This window comes from Piliocolobus tephrosceles, chromosome 1 (genome assembly GCF_002776525.5).
Source record: "Piliocolobus tephrosceles isolate RC106 chromosome 1, ASM277652v3, whole genome shotgun sequence".
In the NCBI taxonomy this organism is placed as follows: domain Eukaryota; kingdom Metazoa; phylum Chordata; class Mammalia; order Primates; family Cercopithecidae; genus Piliocolobus; species Piliocolobus tephrosceles.
In genome coordinates this window covers 130,334,028-130,353,027 of record NC_045434.1, presented here as the reverse complement: position 1 = coordinate 130,353,027, position 19,000 = coordinate 130,334,028, and the positions used below count along the sequence as shown (strand labels likewise).

At 34.9% G+C, this 19,000-nt stretch overlaps 1 protein-coding gene across 1 annotated transcript in view; it reads right to left on the bottom strand.

Moving 5' to 3' along the window:
• HFM1 (helicase for meiosis 1) overlaps positions 1–19,000 on the bottom strand; it is a 124,397-nt gene that overhangs the window by 62,207 nt on the left and 43,190 nt on the right. Inside the window, exons 14-20 of the mRNA XM_031935741.1 lie at positions 16,877–16,920; positions 16,672–16,773; positions 16,128–16,273; positions 14,865–14,959; positions 14,048–14,181; positions 10,444–10,491; positions 6,442–6,542 (exon numbers count right to left, since the gene is read on the bottom strand). Of these exons, the coding sequence (XP_031791601.1) occupies positions 6,442–6,542; positions 10,444–10,491; positions 14,048–14,181; positions 14,865–14,959; positions 16,128–16,273; positions 16,672–16,773; positions 16,877–16,920 (670 nt within the window). The remainder of the gene's footprint in view (positions 1–6,441; positions 6,543–10,443; positions 10,492–14,047; positions 14,182–14,864; positions 14,960–16,127; positions 16,274–16,671; positions 16,774–16,876; positions 16,921–19,000) is intronic.

Below are 19,000 nucleotides of genomic sequence, written 5' to 3'. Positions count from 1 at the left end.
TGGGTATATACCCAAAGGATTATAAATTAGTCTACTACAAAGACACATGCACATGTATGTTTATTGCGGCACTATTCACAATAGCAAAGACTTGGAATCAACCCAAATGTCCATCAGTGACAGACTGGATTAAGAAAATGTGGCACATATACACCATGGAATACTATGCAGCCATAAAAAAGGATGAGTTTGCGTCCTTTGTAGGGACATGGATGCAGCTAGAAACCATCATTCTTAGCAAACTATCACAAGAAGAGAAAACCAAACACCGCATGTTCTCACTCATAGGTGGGAACTGAACAATGAGTTCACTTGGACTCGGGAAGGGGAACATCACACACTGGGGCCTATCATGGGGAGGGGAGAGGGGGGAGGGATTGCATTGGGGAGTTATACCTGATATAAATGATGAATTGATGGGTGCTGACAAGTTGATGGGTGCAGCACACCAACATGGCACAGATATACATATGTAACAAACCTGCACGTTATGCATATGTACCCTAGAACTTAAAGTATAATAAAAATAAATAAATAAAAGGAAAATGAGACAGCAGAAAAAAAATAAAATAAAATAAATAAATAAATATTAAAAAAAAATGATAAAGTGGATATCACCACCAACCTCACAGAAATAAAAACTACCATCAGAGAATACTATAAACACTTCTATGCAAATAAACAAGAAAACCTAGAAGAAGTGGATAAATTCCTAGACACTTACACTCTCCCAAGACTAAACCAGGAAGAAGTGGAACCCCTGAACAGACCAATAACAAGCTCTGAAATTGAGGCAATAATTAATAGCCTGCCAACCAAAAAAAGTCCAGGACCAGATGGATTCACAGCCGAATTCTACCAGAGGTACACGGAGGAGCTGGTACCATTCCTTCTGAAACTATTCCAATCAATAGAAAAGAAGGGAATCCTCTCTAACTCATTTTATGAGGCCAACATCATCCTGATACCAAAGCCTGGCAGAGACACAACAAAAAAAAGAATATTTTAGACCAATATCCCTGATTAAAATCGATGCAAAAATCCTCACTAAAATACTGGCAAACTGAATCCAGCAGCACATCAAAAAGCTTATCCACCATGATCAAGTGGGCTTCATTCCCGGGATGCAAGGCTGGTTAAACATACGAAAGTCAATAAATGTAATACAGCATATAAACAAAACCAAAAACAGAAACGACATGATTATCTCAATAGATGCAGAAAAGGCCTTTGACAAAATTCAATAGCCCTTCATGCTAAAAACTCTCAATAAAATCGATATTGATGGAACGTATCTCAAAATAAAAACAGCTATTTATGACAAACCCATAGCCAATATCATACTGAATGGGCAAAAAATGGAAGCATTCCCTTTGAAAACTGACACAAGATAGGGATGCCCTCTCTCACCACCACTCCTATTCAACATAGTGTTGGAAGTTCTGGCCAGGGCAATCAGGCGGGAGAAAGAAATAAAGGATATTCAATTAAGACAAGAGGAAGTCAAATTGTCCCTGTTTGTAGATGATATGATTGTATATTTAGAAAACCCCATCGCCTCAGCCCAATTACTCCTTAAGCTGATAAGCAACTTCAGCAAAGTCTCAGGATACAAAATCAATGTGCAAAAATCACAAGCATTCTTATACACCAATAACAGACAAACAGAGAGCCAAATCATGAGGGAACTCCCATTCTAAATTGCTTCAAAAAGAATAAAATACCTGGGAATCCAACTTACAAGGGATGTGAAGGACCTCTTCAAGGAGAACTACAAACCACTGCTCAACGAAATAAAAGAGGACACAAACAAATGGAAGAACATTCCGTGCTCATGGATAAGAAGAATCAATATTGTGAAAATGGCCATACTGCCCAAGGTTATTTATAGATTCAATGCCATCCCCATTAAGCTACCAATGACTTTCTTCACAGATTTGGAAAAAACTACTTTAAAGTTCATATGGAACCAAAAAAGACCCCGCATTGCCAAGACAATCCAGCGCAAAAAGAACAAAGCTGGAAACATCATGCTACCTGACTTCAAACTATACAACAAGGCTACAGTAACCAAAACACTATGGTACTGGTACCAAAACAGGGATATAGACCAGTGGAACAGAACAGAACCCTCAGAAATAATACCACACATCTACAACCATCTGATCTTTGACAAACCTGACAAAAACAAGAAATGGGGAATGGATTCCCTATTTAATAAATGGTGCTGGGAAAACTGGCTAGCCATATGTAGAAAGCTAAAACTGGATCCTTCCTTACACCTTGTACAAAGATTAATTCAAGATGGATTAAAGACTTAAATGTTAGACTTAAAACCATAAAAATCCTAGAAGAAAACTTAGGCAATACCATTCAGGACATAGGCATGGGCAAGGACCTCATGTCTAAAACACCAAAAGCAATGGCAACAAAAGCCAAAATTGACAAATGGGATCTAATTAAACTAAAGAGCTTTTGCATAGCAAAAGAAACTACCATCAGCGTGAACAGGCAACCTACAGAACGGGAGAAAATTTTTGCAATCTGCCAACTGACAAAGCGCTCATATCCAGAACCTACAAATAACTCAAACAAATTTACAAGAAAAAAACACCATCAAAAAATGGGCAAAGGATATGAACAGACACTTCTCAAAAGAAGACATTTATGCAGCCAACAGACACGTGAAAAAATGCTCATCATCACTCGCCATCAGAGAAATGCAAATCAAAACCACAGTGAGATAGCATCTCACATCAGTTAGAATGGCAATCATTAAAAAGTCAGGAAACAACAGGTGTGGAGAGGATGTGAAGAAATAGGAACACTTTTACACTGTTGGTAGGACTCTAAACTAGTTCAACCATTGTGGAAGACAGTGTGGTGATTCCTCAAGGATCTAAAACTAGAAATACCATTTGACCCAGTCATCCCATTACTGGGTATATACCCAAAGGATTATAAATCATGTGGCTATAAAGACACATGCACATGTATGTTTATTGCAGCACTATTCACAATAGCAAAGACTTGGAATCAACCCAAATATCCATCAGTGACAGACTGGATCAAGAAAATGTGGCACATATACACCATGGAATACTATGCAGCCATGAAAAGGGATGAGTTCAGGTCCTTTGCAGGGACATGGATGCAGCTAGAAACCATCATTCTGAGCAAACTATCACAAGAACAGAAAACCAAACACCGTATGTTCTCACTCATAGGTGGGAATTGAACAATGAGAACACATAGACACAGGAAGGGGAACATCACACCCCAGGGCCTGTCGTGGAGTGGGGGGAAGGGGGAGGAATAGCATTAGGAGATATACCTAATGTAAATGACGAGTAATGGGTGCAGCACACCAACATGGCACATGTATACATATGTAACAAACCTGTACGTTGTGCACATGTACCCTAGAACTTAAAAGTACAATAAAAAATTTTTTAAAAAATGAAATCATATCCTTTGCAGCATACGTTGTGCACATGTACCCTAGAACTTAAAAGTACAATAAAAAAATTTTTAAAAAATGAAATCATATCCTTTGCAGCAACATGGATGGAACTGGTGACTATCATCCTAAGCAAATTTATGCAGGAATAGAAAACAAAATACTACATGTTTTCATTTATAAGTGGGAGCTAACATTGAGTATACATGGACACAAAGATGGCTACAATAAACATCAGGGCTTACTTAAGGGTGGAGGGTGAGAGGAAGGTAAGGATTGAAAAACCTAATGTCGAGTACTATGCTCATTACCCGGGTGATGAAACAATCCGTACTCCCCACAATATGCAATTTACCCACATAACAAAGCTGCACATGTATCCCCTGAACCTAAGACAAAAGTTGCAAAAAAAAAAAAAAAAAAAGGAAATTACAAACCTACCCGCCTGGTAAGGTCAACTAGAATAGCTAACTGAAATGCAAGTATCTTACAAAGTATCGAAGAACTAGGTATTTATCTGAGAGAGGATTTAAACCCAAAGAGATAAAATTTAAATTCCTAAGTTTTACTCCTAAAAATTGAGGTTTGCAAGTCTGAAGCAGAATTAAGTAACTGTATTTTTAACACAACAGCATCTTCAGTTGATTTTGACAGCAAGTAGTCCACCCCCAATACACCTTAAGAAATTTTACCCTAGTAGATGATAAGGAATATTTTCAGCACAAATTGGATTGTCTTTTTGATGTTTGGTGACATCAGACACCAAAAGGATACGGAATGAGTATGGAAAATGCCTGGATATTGAATGACTGAGGAATGAAAGAAATCAAAGGCATCAGTATTTTACGGTGATCTTAGGTGTGGCAAAAAAGCTAATGAGAATAGGCAAATATTGATTTTCCTAGCTTTAGAAAAGAGACAGCAACAACTTCTGTTACAGTAAAATGCTTTCGTATTCATTATCGCATTTGATCAACACTACACCCAATACAGTAAGTAGGATATGTAATACATTCCTGTTTTCAGATGAATAAACTAAGACATCTAATATAAGGCAATAGTAAACTAAGACAGCTAATATAAGGCAACATACAACAAGTAGTAGAACTGGGACTGAAATACAGATATTTGGAACCCAAATTCTATGTTCACTCTGCTTCACAGTATTCCAGGTTAAATGAACCCATATGCCTCTGGATGTCAAGCTTCATGTAATATATGTAAGTAAAAATTTATCATAGAAAACTGAAAATCAAATTTTATAGCAATGGTGACAGGTCATGATCAAAACTAAAACTTTGAATTCATTTACATAATGACTATAGATGTAGCAGTGAAGGTGAATTATGTTTTCAAAAAACGAGCATAATCTGGGAATGAAGATTCAAGGCCTGAAACTTTAAGAAGTACATAGTAAGCACAAAAGGTCGGCAAAGTATGGCTGATTAAAGAAGAAGGAGAACCAGAAAAGTGGAGTGTTAAGAATAAAAAAATAACTAAGTACTATTCACTGATGACTGACAAAGAATAAATGTTATTATAGGTCATTTATTAGGTATGTTTAAAGACAAAAAGAATAGTATCAGTGGATTCAAGAAGTACCATAAGAATGAAGTGATAGTGGGAATAAGATTTCTGATGAGAATGAAAGTATATAAAAACAGATGAAGAAGACGCCTTAGTGATTCTTATGCCCCCTCTAGTGAGATGCTCTAGAACACACAGAAGACAATTCTCACAAACAAAATTAGGCTTATCAGAATAAGGACCAAGGAAAAAGGAAAAAAAAATGTTATTAATGTAGGGCTGAGAGTCAGGGCAACAAATTATTTTAAAACTAAACCTTATATTAAATATAAATTTTAACATTTTACAAAATCATGTATTTCTATAGTATGGTTGCAAGTAAGTAAAAAAATGCATTAAAAATGAACAGTACATGCTAAATGTTAACAGATTCTGAATTCAAAAAAAATTTTTCCACATTACCCAACTTTCAAACAATAAATTACCTTTACTTAAAAAGATTAACTGGAATAATAAAGTCATTTTCTCCAAAAACTTCTAATCATGAGTGCTAAAAACCACAAAACATCCTTTCTTTTATTATACTCTAAACAGAATTGAGAGAGAGAGAGAGACAGGGTTCAGGACATGCTATCTCAAAATGTGGCATCTTGGCCTATTGAATATTTTAAGCTGTAGGAATTTGAGAAACAACATGTACAGGAGTAATTTTTCTGGCCTTCCCCTGAGGCAAATCATAACACCCTCATGTGAGAGGTGCCCTCCCTATACCTAAACAATGGAGCATCTTTATCTCCATAGACACAGAGAGGAATCTGAATGAATAGGCTTTGCTAAATTTCCCCCAATTTATTACACTTAGTTCATATTCCCTTTGTCCTATCATATTTCTCCATGACTTTTCCATCTTCATCACACATGGCATAAAAACATTCAGGTTTAACTATTTCTTTGGGTCTTCATTTCCTTATAAAGGTTCCCATGTCACATAACATATTAAATAAATTTGTATGCTTTTCTCTTGCTAATACCTTTTGTTATAGGAGTCCCAGTTACTGAACCTAAGATGAGTAGAAGGAAAAGATATTTTTTCTAACCTTACAGAAGTCTAACCACCAGATTATCAACGGTTGAATATTTGAGAATATAAAAAGCATATAAAAGCATGCCAATAAAATATATCTATAATAGTTATAACAGGTTTAAGCAACCCAAAGATTGAAGCATTTTGTTCCTCTGCCAGAAGTCACCAGAATCAGTGAAGACAAATTCTGTGCACCTGTCAAAAAGAAACTATACTTTTACAAATAGGGCTTGTTTAAATTTATCATGCCTATGGGTAATAATGATGATACCCTATTGAGAACTGAGATCATAATTTAGTTTTATCATCATCTAAATTTTAGTAAAACAAAATTTTAATTTAGTCTTAAGTAAACAATTGCTAAATTTACTGACAATGATAGGAAATTACCAGTTGGTTTGAAATTAACACCTTCATCCATCTTTATTAAGTCCAGGGATGATAAATCATTCAGATTCTTCAAACATAATTCTGTTTAATTATAGAAAACACATTTTAATTTTAGTAAAATAGGGAAGTAGGGCAAAATAATTTATTATTAAATATGCTAAAGTTGTGTTATTACTGTGTAATTGTTCTAGAAGAACCACAGTCCCTACTTAAGCGGTAAGGAAAAGCTCATTTAAATAAAAAAGCTAACTAATATACCAAAAACATTTTCTAATAGTAACAAGAATACAAGTAATAAAAATAACACTCAGTAAGTAGAAATAACGCTTAACACTTGGAGTATTTAAATGATACACATGTATTACCTCATTTAATCCTCAAAACATCACAATAAGGTAGACACTGATATTTTCATATATAGGTTAGGAAACGAAAGAATAGAGGCTAAGTAACTTGCTCCTTTGCTATCTGCCCTCCATTAAGGCAATGGTTTTCTTTTTCTTTTTTCTTTAAATTTCAATCAAAGATATATTAATATATGCACAAAGTATAAGAAGTCAGATAGTTCTGCAAAGATTATTCCAAAAACCACCAGTTCTTCCCCTCCTCCCTCTTTGCCACTTTCTTGAAGCAACAACTTTAACTGATGCTTTCCGGTGTTTACTTTTGTTTCTCTGACAGGAAGCAATGCTAGTTCATGCTCACTATTGATGGGGATCAGAGCAATTGTAGTGATCTGCTGCTTACAGTTCCTTCTCTGCCTCATGCTATACTCCAGGAGATATAAGATAGTTCAGAGCAGACAGTGGGAATACTGTAATAGTTCAATCCTAAACAGAGCAGCCACTCAAATAAACACCCTTAGAGTTCTTCGGGAAATACTTCAGTTTAAGCAACACTGTTTAGACAGCTTGATAATGTTAAGTGTTTGGTTTAGTAAAGATTTTGAAGTCTTTTCTAATTTTCTTAATTACCCACTATTAAATCAGTTCATTACCCACCACTCGGCAAGTCAATGAAAAATGCTTACTTTACCATAAGCTGAGCATGATTCTAAGCTCTATGTTTACAGCAGTTAACAAGATAAGGTTCTTCTTTTTAGAACTTATATTTTACAGAAGACAGCAATCAACATACAAATACATAATAAGATTTCATGTATACTATAAAGAAACATAAGGCTAAGAACCTATATAGAATGATTGTGTAGCATTTTAAATCTTTTAACTAAAGCTTATGTTTATTTCCTTTTCTTTTTCTTTTCTTTTCTTTTCTTTGAGACAGGGTCTTACTCTGTTGCCCAGGCTAAAATAGAGTAGCAAGATCACAGCTCACTGCAGCCTCAACCTACCAGGCTCAAGCAATCTTCCCACCTCAGTCTCCCGAGTAGCTGGAACTACAGGCATGTACCACCGCACCAGCTAAGTTTTTAAAAAACACTTTTTGTAAAGGTCGGATCTCCCTATGTTGTCCAGGCTGGTCTCAAACTCCTGAGCTCAAGCGATCTGCCCACTTTGGCCTCCCAAAGGGATTACAGGCATGAACCACCATGCCCAACCTATATGTATTTCTCATAACTGCTATATATTTTCATATAGAGTAAGGCTATCCTCACCCTAATTGTCAAAATAAACACATTACTTTTTCTAAAAACAAGGAAAACAATGATAACAACATCATAGAATCATTTTCTCTTCCTCTCAGTAAATTTAAGTAAGTGATTTAAATAAGATACCACAGGAAGACCTCTCTAAAAAGTTAGTATTTGAACACAGACCTGAATAAAATGAAGGTGCACACCATGTGAAGTATGCAAGGAGAGTTCCAAAAATAGGGAACAAAGTGTGCAAAGGACCTGATGTGGGAACAAGCTTGGTGTATTTAAGGAATAGCAAGAAGGCCAATTTGGTGAGAGTAGAATAAGAGAGAGAGAAAGTGACAAGAGATGTAGTTAGAGTAATAGGCAGGGAGATATCAAGCAGGATTTTGTGGGCTGTGGTGAAAGTTTGTATTTTATTCTGAGAATGATGGGGAAGCTATTAGAGTATACTGGGTAAGAAAGTATAGTCAAGTTTAGGAAACAGCATATACTATGCTAACGATCCTTCCTGAGAGATTTAAGGCAGATCTCCAAGGATAATGGCAGCACTCAGAAAATGCTAACCCAAAGCATTTCAAACTCAGTAAGACTGAGAGGACCTCAGAAACAAGAAGGTCACTCTGACCTTTCCCTGCCTTTCTGTGTGAAGCATGGTCATAAAGGAATTCTCTGACCTACTTTGTCTAAACTCTAAGACCCTCATTCCAGGGTATGGAATGGTCCTGCCTCATACCCATGGAGTGGTCCCGTCTCATGCCCAGGAAGAAAGAATGCTACACAAGAGAGGCCAAGAAGAATCTGAACAAATAGGCCTTGTTAAGTTTTGCCCAGTTTATTAATATTAGATAATACCCTTTTGACCAGTCATGTTTCTCGACAACTATCCATTTTTTTTCATTAGACTTGCCATAGAAATACAGTTTTCCCTGGGTCTTTGGATCTTAATTTCTGAAGGCTCCCATGTCATATACAACTTTGATTAAATAAATTTGTTATGCTTTTCTCTTGTTAATCTGCCTTGTTACAGGAGTGTCAGCTGTGAACTTTGCAATGAATGAGGAAAAGATGTTACTTTTTTTCTCTGCTACAATACCAAAACCTTAATATTCAGTTATATTTAGCTACTGCTGTTTATAAGGCAAAATTTTGCTAATGCTACAGTGACCAAAGATAAAGCAAATATGAACTGTGATTCTGCTAATTTAACAAAAGATAAAACATTAAAGTTATCCGAAATAGCAATATATCTCTTGGACTGTCTAATTTCTTGAGTGTATTTGATCATTATTTTCAAAATATATGTTTAATTTTTAAAATTCCATTACAAAATTAATCAATACCTTGAAGATAATACAACTTATAATCTGTATTTCAACATGAATACAGCAGCATTATGAATATATGCTATTGGTTATGACCATGTTTTAACAACATATTTATTCTTTAAGCAAGACAATTTTACTGCTTTATCTCCGCATTTTTATTTGCCACACATGTAATACAAGTAGAGAATAAATTTAAATTGGCTAAATCTTTTTAGAGGATCTAACATTTTTTTCTTTTACTAAAGGGACAGTCTCAACACAATGAAAAGGTAGCAATTTCTAATCTGAATAAATGCCTAACAATATTTTATATTCTAAAAAACAAGAAATACTAGTTGATTAAATAACAAGCTGAGGTTGGATAGCAATACATCTTTGGCACAGGTTGGGATATGAAGCCCATAATCAATCTAGGCTTATATTTTTCAATTAAAATTAAGTAGAAAAGAAAAAATACATATTGGGCATGGTTGCTCACACCTATAATCTCAGTGCTTTGGGAGGCAGAGGTGGGAGGATCACTTGAGGCCAGGAGTTTGAGACCAGGCTGGAAAACACAGTAAGACCCCCTTTCTAAAAAAAGCTACAAAACTAACCAGTTGTGGTGGCTCACACCTATAGTCCCAGCTACTCAGGAGGCTTCAGCAGGAGGATCATTTGAGCTCAGGAGTTCAAGGTTACAATGAGCTATGATCACGCCACTGCATTCCATCCTGGGTGACAGAGTAAGATTATCTCTTTTAAAGAAAGAAAAAATACAGAGTGTGTATCTGTAAGCATATTTTCAAAGACCAGGGATGTTAGAAATAAAAGCCAAATAAACCAAGGTAACATATTATACAAAGAAAGACATTCTGATAGAATAAATTGATTAATTCAGCAAAAAAGTGTATATGCCAAGCTTTTTGTGTGAAAAAGAAATAGTCCACATTATTTTTCTACAGATAAGTTTCCTTTTTAAAAAATGATTTACAAAAGCATATTCTTACTTTCATAATAACTGAACTTTTTCACTAAAATATATAGAATCTAATTTTTGGAATGAAATGCACCTAACCTTGTAATTTTGCTTCAATTCCATCTTTGTTCAATCCAGATGCAAAACCTGCATGTCATAAAAATTTCCAAAAAGTAAAATAGAATTTAATTCATCTTCACAGGCTCAGCTGATACCCCAGTTAACTAGTGAACAGTAATCTGAGTCTTATATAAGTAAAAAAAAAATCTCAGCTTATTGAATTCAAACAAGACTTAAATAAATATCCATAGAAACAATGAACAGGAATATCATATTTTAACAAGAATGGTATGGAATATTTCCAAATGTTTTACACATAGCAAATATCATCAAGTGACTAATATATTCTAATGAACTTTCATTATAACATGAATGTTCCTAGGAAAACATATTTGGTAATACAACCATTTTGTGCTATTCACTAAAGTTGTAACTACACATACCGTTTAACACAATAATTTCACTCCTAGGCACATACCCACAGATACACATATACATGTGTATCAAAAGATATATAAACAATGTTCACAGCAACATTATTTAAAATTAATAATTTCCTTTCATCAAAAGATTTATATTCATATAAATGGAATCTTTTCAAGAATAGATAAAGCTAGCCTGTGGTATGGAAGTCAGAATAGCATTGACTTCTGGGGGCAAATACTGACAGAAAAGGAGCATGAGGGAACATCTAGAAAATGTTCTATATCTTAATCTGGGCTGTGGTTACATGTGTGTATGTGTGTGTATAAACATATATATAAAACTTCATTGACCTGTACACCTCATATTTGTGAAGTTTACTATAAGTGATATCTCAATACAAAAAAAGTAACTACAGAAAATAAAATAACCACGAAAAGGCAGAAATGAAAATTAAAACATGAAAAGATATCAATATGCATATATAATACTGATAAAAATACACAAGTATACACCCAAAGGAAAGGCTGGAGAAACAAAATATGGCACTTTTGAACACTGCTGAAAGGTATATGAGCTACTAAGGTAGCAATTTAGGCACAGGTATCAAATTTATAAATGCATATATCTTTGACACAGGAATTTCATTTCTTTTTCTTTTAATTTTTTTTTTTTTATTAAACTTTAAGTTCTAGGGTACATGTGCACAACGTGCAGGTTTGTTACATATGTATACATGTGCCATGTTGGTATGCTGTACCCATTAACTCGTCATTTACATTAGGTATATCTCCTAATGCTATCCCTCCGCCCTGTCCCCTCCCCATAATAGGCCCCGGTGTGTGATGTTCCCCTTCCTGTGTCCAAGTGACCTCATTGTTCAATTCCCACCTATGAGTGAGAACATGCCGTGTTTGGTTTTCTGTTCTTGCGATAGTTTGCTGGCAATTTCATTTCTAGAGATTTATCATACAGATAAATTCATGCATGTAAAAAATGAAGGGATTTTTTGGCTGTATTGTTTGTAATAGCAAACAATTAGAAAAAGTATAAATGTCCATCAATTGGGGATCATTTAAATAGGTGATACATAAGTAAATGGAATATTATTTAGCTATTAAAAAAAGCTTCCAGCCAGGCATGGTGGCTCACAGCCAAAATCCCAGCACTTTGGGAGGGTGAAGTGGGAGAATCGCTTGAGCCCACAAGTTCGAGACCAGTCTGGGCAGCATAGGGAGGCTCTGCCTCTACAATTTTTTTTTTTTTCAAAAGTTAGCCAGGTGTACTGACATATGCCTGTAGTACCAGCTACTCAGGAGGTTGAGGTGAGAAGATCACTTGAGCCCAGAAGGTTGAAGCTGCAGTAAACTGTGATCACACCACTGGATTTCAGCCTGGGCAACAGAGCAACAGCCTGTCTCAAAAAAGTTTCCAAGAAATACTAAGAAAAAAAGGAATGTGCAGAAGACTACAATAATGGAGGTTTAAAAAAAATATGACCACAAGGCCAGGCACAGTGGCTCATGCCGGTAATCCCAGCACGTTGGGAGGCCAAGGCAGGTGGATCACTTGAGATCAGGAGTTCGAGACCAGCCTGGTCAACATGGTGAAGCTTTGTCTCTGCTAAAAATGCAAAAAATTAGCCAGGCATGGTGGTGCGTGCCTGTAGTCCCAACTACTCAGAAGGGTAAGGCGGAGAATTGCTTGAACCTGTGAGGTGGAGGTTGCAGTGAGCCAAGATTGTACCACTGCATTCCAATCTGGGCAATCAAGAGAGGCTGTCTCAAAAAAAAATATATATATATGCCCACAAATTCTTTGATATTCTGCCCTCTGAGAGATGAACTTAATCCCTCTCACCTTCGTGTGACCAGGACTCAGTGACTTGCTTCTAAAAAACCCAATAAAGCAGAAGTAATGATGTGTGACTTCAGAGACAAAGTTATAAAAAAGTACTGCTGCTTCTGATTTAGTCTGTCTCTGTCTCTCTTTCTCTCTCAATCATTCATCCTGAGAAAAATCAGCTGCCATGCTATGAAGAAAGATCCACCTGGCAAAAGAGTGAGGCCTGCCAACAACTGTGAGAAACTGAGGCCTCTAACTTATAGCTCTGTGAGTGAGACTACTTAGAAGTGAATCTTCAAGACCCAGGAAAGCCTTCAGATATATCTTACAATCTAAGAAGAGCCTCTGACCCAGAGTCACCTAGCTAAGACAGTCCCAGATTCCTAACCCACATAAGCTGTGTGAGATAATAAATTCTGGTTGTTTCTAGATTATTTGTTTTAGGGTAATTTGTTAAAAGGAATGGAAAACTAATACATTATGCCACCATTTGTGTTTAAATGGTGGGAAAATAAAATTACATTTTCTTATTTACTTTTATATGCAAAAAATATTATTCAAAAAAGATATACCAATGATTACAGAACTAGGGGACAGAAAGGGGAGAGATGAGAATTGAACAACTGTGTGGGTGGGGATATACATGGAAGAATTTTAGTTGTATATATTCCTTCACTTTATGATTTTTGAACTAAGTAAATGTATTACCTAGTTGAAACATTTTTAAGTGATATGAATATTTATATATTCCTTTAATATAGACTTATATTAATTACTCTTTGAGATCTGAAAGTTTTGAACCTCTGTGCATTAGAATGATACTTCAACGAGTCAGGCTTTAATTTGGTATTCAACTACCCCAAGTATGGGTTATTTTATAACCTATACCACATAAAAAAACCCTCTGGAAGCCACATAACAAGATGTGGGTTAGCTATAGAAGCAAGATGAAAATTGTGGCAGCAACAGTAGTACTATATACTTTCATTTCTAATAAATTGAAAAATAAACAGTCATAAACTCAAAAAAGGGAGTAGTTGAACAGTAAGGACAGACAAAATTCAAAACGTTCTGTAACTTTAACTTATTTTCAATGATTTAGACATTTCTGTTATTTTTACTGGAGCTGAACTTTTTTCCACCAGGTCTATTTTTAATGGTGCTGATTTCAAATCTTGTTGAAACACTAGAAGTAAAACAGATTAAAATTCCTCAGTTTGTCTACTCTTGTCTCTAAATGTATTTGGGACTGTTGTTATCTTTTGTTTTATTATCTATTAGTTTCTGTAATCTATCTATCCTGTAACTTATTAGTATAAATACAGGCCTAGCTGGCTTGAAAAAATTACTACTTTTCCAAGTCAAAGTAACAAACCATAATGAGATGGATTTTTCAAGGCTCTGATATAAAGCAAAGTTGATCGTATCCATTCCAAAGCAATATTCACATCCGTGATGGTATGCAGTACTACTTCTGCATTTAAATGCTCAATAAGATGTCTGTGCAAACTAATAAAAAAAAAAAACTTTGCATTACGAATATGCAGTTCAATGCCATAACTCTTACTTTTTAACTTTAATAATATGTAATATACCAATTGCTACTTTACTAATTCATGAACTGTAACTTAATTTCCAAAAACATAAAAGAAAACCTTAAGAAGTCAGTTCAATTTCTAAAAAGGCTTCAGATATATCTCTCTACTTTATGGTTATAGAACACGGATTACTGTTTTAACAAAAGTTGAAGCGTAAATTATATCCTACTTTCTCCAAAAGAGAATACATTAAATACCTTACTAATAAGTCCCAGATTTCCTCTATTATTAAATTAAGATATGAAAATATTTCTCCTTTATTACAAATTAGTAATTATAAATTTATATAATTTCATATATAAATTATAATCATAATTACTAAGGCTTTATTACAAATTAGGGTTTGTTATAAACAAGAATACATGCTTGTCAAGAAATACCACTGAATAAAATGACTACATTTTTAAAAAATTATTAAATTCCCTAAAATGACACAAATTATCTAGTTAAATTGTTGAAAACTTTACAGAAAATGGCCTTAAAAAAATCTCCAAACCAAATTTCCTTTTGATATTTTAAAAGGAAATAAAATAAGCTATTATCTTATTGGAACTATCCAGCATTACTATCTTTTTGGAACATTTTTTGTATTACCTGCTTTCTACAGTGTCTCTACAAGCTAACATCTGAATGTACTTGTCTCTTGTGCTTAATCGAGTCATGATAACTGCAGTAGCTGTAGTGTCAAACTGGGGAAAAACACAAACAGAAATTTAGTGAAGAAGAGCACATCTTGGTACCAGTCCTCTGCAAAAACTCAAGACTTTCATTTTATATTAAACAGCCTCCTTGTCTGAAATAACACTTCAAAAAGATCTTTAAAATGCTCTCACTTTGTTAACCTAAAAATTAATTTAAAAACCTTCCAAGGCCGGGCGCGGTGGCTCAAGCCTGTAATCCCAGCACTTTGGGAGGCCGAGACGGGCGGATCACGAGGTCAGGAGATCCAGACCATCCTGGCTAACACAGTGAAACCCCGTGTCTACTAAAAATACAAAAACTAGCTGGGCGAGGTGGCGGGCGCCTGTAGTCTCAGCTACTCGGGAGGCTGAGGCAGGAGAATGGCGTAAACCCGGGAGGTGGAGCTTGCAGTGAGCTGAGATCCAGCCACTGCACTCCAGTCCGGGCGACAGAGCAAGACTCCGCCTCAAAAAAAAAAAAAAAAAAAAAAAAACCTTCCAAGAGTATAGCTGTAAATATCACTTTGGTTTCAATGTAACATAATTTTGGCAATGTTAAAATCAAAACAAACTCTGGTAACTGCATAAAAGTTGTAAGATTTGGTATAGTTTACATATAATCTGATTTACTCCATGAAATTATAGAATTGTATAACATAATATTTACAAATGTTTTGAAAATATACTCTTCCTGATGTTCCCATAATAGCTATAAAAATGACTTATTCATGTATTTGTCAGAGTAGGGTATGTTTTGAAATGTATTTGGGCTGACTTTTGTCATGATGCCTGGGAACACTATTAGCATTTAGTACTAGGACCTAGGGATGTTACATGTTCTGTAATGTGACAGCCCTAAACAAGGAAAACCTGTTCCATCCAAAATCCTGAGTATCCCCATTCAGAATAAAAAAACAAAACAAAACAAAAAAGACCTTTAATAGTATACCCATTCATAAATCCATCCCTTCATCAGCCAGTGCGAGCTTAGACAGAATGAAGAAAGTATGTCCCAGTTGGTGAGGCTTGTTTTACTTTTATTCCTCCATGAAAGGTAAATTTTCTCTGCTATACTACTTTTAAGCCTGATATAATTATGACATGTTAATCAAAAAATACACCTTTTTTTGTTTTTATCATATTTTTAAGTATAAAAAGCAAAGTTATTGTCACTTACTTGAGGTCGACCAGCTCTACCAATCATCTGTAGAATATCTGTTTCACTGTACTCTTCAAACAGTCCTCCAGCATAATGCATTGTAGATTTTATAACTACTAGGTGAGCAGGCAAATTTACTCCCATAGCTAAAGTACTGGTAGTAACTGCATCAGATTAAGACATAGTAATTTTGAGCCATTTAACTTTATTGCTTCATAAAGACTTTTTAATAAAAGACATTCCTATAAATGTAATAAAATCTCATATATAAGAAATTTAGAAAAGAAAGAAAAAAGAACATTACAATCTAAAATAGTAACACACTTTAAATCCAAAAACCTATAAAATTCTTGTTTTTCAAATTACACTACGTTCAATGATATGACAAACAACATTGCCAAAGAATTTACTGTAGCATCTACATGCGTAGGTGACCACTTAATTCTAAATTCTCACAAGAAAAGAAGAAAGAAGCAGAATACTTGAGCTTTTCCTTTTTTTCCTCTTAAAAATAATTTTCCAAAATATTTTATAGCATCCACAAGAAATATGTTTTACTTACAAAGAACTGGTAAATCTCCAACAGTAAAAGCTCCCTCGACTACTTTTCTATCTGACAGCTCCATACCAGCGTGATGATAAGCGGCACCATCTTTTAAGATATCTGTAATAAAAATATATCAGCTGTTACTATTAGTATTTTATCAATAACTGGCACCTCTCATCTATATGTGAAAATGCTATTCAAAAATTATCTCTAAACCTACCTCTCAGTTTTGAATCTCTTACGGAATATGCATACTTCTGTAACCTATTTAAAAATACCATAAAATTATTTAGTTACTCCCAGTAACATTAGAGGACTCTGAAACAGTTTATTAATTATTTTAAAACTTAGAGATATCAAAAAATTTTCACAATATCATTATCTAAAAACTATTTTAAGAAGTAGAAAATATCCAACTTACATATTCAAAAGTCCCTAAACTTATGAGCTGTAATATTAAAGCTCACTTTTAAACCAAGAATTTGGAAAACTCAATTCCCCCAGGAAAAAAACATAATTGGTGATTAACAAGTCAGAATATAAGTCTACTTTCATGATTTGCCTAAAAAAAACTGTAAGAAGTAACAATTTCTAAAACTACTATATCACTAGTAAGCCAAAAAAAAAAAAAACATAGAAATAAACAATAGTTGTTTCCAGTGCTCTGATACATGGCATTTAAAAAAACTAGGTTGGCCGGGCGCGGTGGCTCACGGCTGTAATCCCAACATTTTGGGAGGCCGAGGCAGGCAGATCACGAGGTCAGGAGATAGAGACCATCCTGGCTAGCACAGTGAAACCCCATCTCTACTGAAAATACAAAAAATTAGCTGGGCATGGTGGCAGGTGCCTGTTAGTCCCAGCTACTAGGGCAGCTGAGGCAGGAGAAACGCATGAACTCAGGAGTCAGAGCTTGCAGTAAGCCAAGATCGTACCACTGCACTCCAGCCTGGGTGACAGAGAGAGACTCCATCTCAAAAACAAAAACAAAAACAAAAACAAAACTAGGTCAGGAGGAAGCAAGATGGTCAACTAGAGATGGCTAATGCTCATCCTCCGCACAAAAAAAAAGCAAAACAATGAATAAACAACTAACTACATTTTGACCAGAGTGACTAAAGGAAAGTGCCTCTCTACAAATTTGAAACAGGGGATTATTCCACTAGTTGTGCAGATATCAATACAGGGACACAAGAAACATGAAAAAAAGAAAAAAAAGAAAAACACACAACAGCACCAAATGAACACAATAATTCTCCAGTAACGGATTCCAAAAAAACAGAAATTTGCATATTGCCTGAAAAGGAGTTCAAAGTAATAATCCTAAGGAAACTCACTGAGATACAAAAGAATACAGATAGACAGTTCAATGAAATCAGGGAGACAATTCATTATCTGCATAAGAAAGTCATTCAAAAAGTACCAAATAGAAATCTTGGAGCTAAAGAATTAAATGAATGAAATCAAAAATAGCTTCAATAGCAAACCAAAACAAGCAGAAGAAAGTATCCGTGAAATGAAGTTAGGTTTCTGAAATAGCCTAGTCAGAGGAAAAAAAAAAGAAAAAAGAACAAAAAACAGTGAAGAAAGCCTACAGGACTTATGGGACACCATTAAGCAAACAAGTATTCATATTATGGTGGTTCCAGAAGGAGAAGAATGAGGAAAATGCATAGAAAGCTTATTTAACAAAATAATTGCTGAAAACTTCCCAAGTCTTGGGAGAGATATGGACACCCAGTTCCATGAATCTCAAAATCACCAAACATGTTCAAACCCAAAAAGGTCCTCACTGAGGCACATTATATAAAAAATGTCAAAAGTCAAGGACAAAGAGAGAACTTTAAAAGTAGCAAGAGAAAAGTGTCAAGTAATTTATAGGGGGCTCTCCATTAGACTATCAGTGGATTTCTCAGCAGAAACCTTGCAGGCCAGGAGAGCACAAGATGATACAGTCAAAGCCCTGAAAGAAGACAATATTGCCAGTAAACGATACAATACAATACTGTACAAAGCAAAGCTGTTCATCAGAAATGAGGAGAAATAAAGTCTCTGCCAGATAAATAAAAACTGAAGAAATTCACCACTAGACCTGCCTTATAAGAAATGATTAAAGCTGTTCTTCTACCAGATACAAAAGAATGATAATTAGTATCATGAAAACATATTGAAAGCATAAAACACACTGGCAGATGTAAATGCAGAGTCAAATTCAGAATCTGCCACCACTGTAATGGTGATCTGTAAGTCTTTCAAATCTCCAGTATGAAGGTGAAAAGTCAAAATGGTCAAAAATGTAGCTACAATGAGTTGTTAAGGAATACTGAATATAAAAAGATGTAAA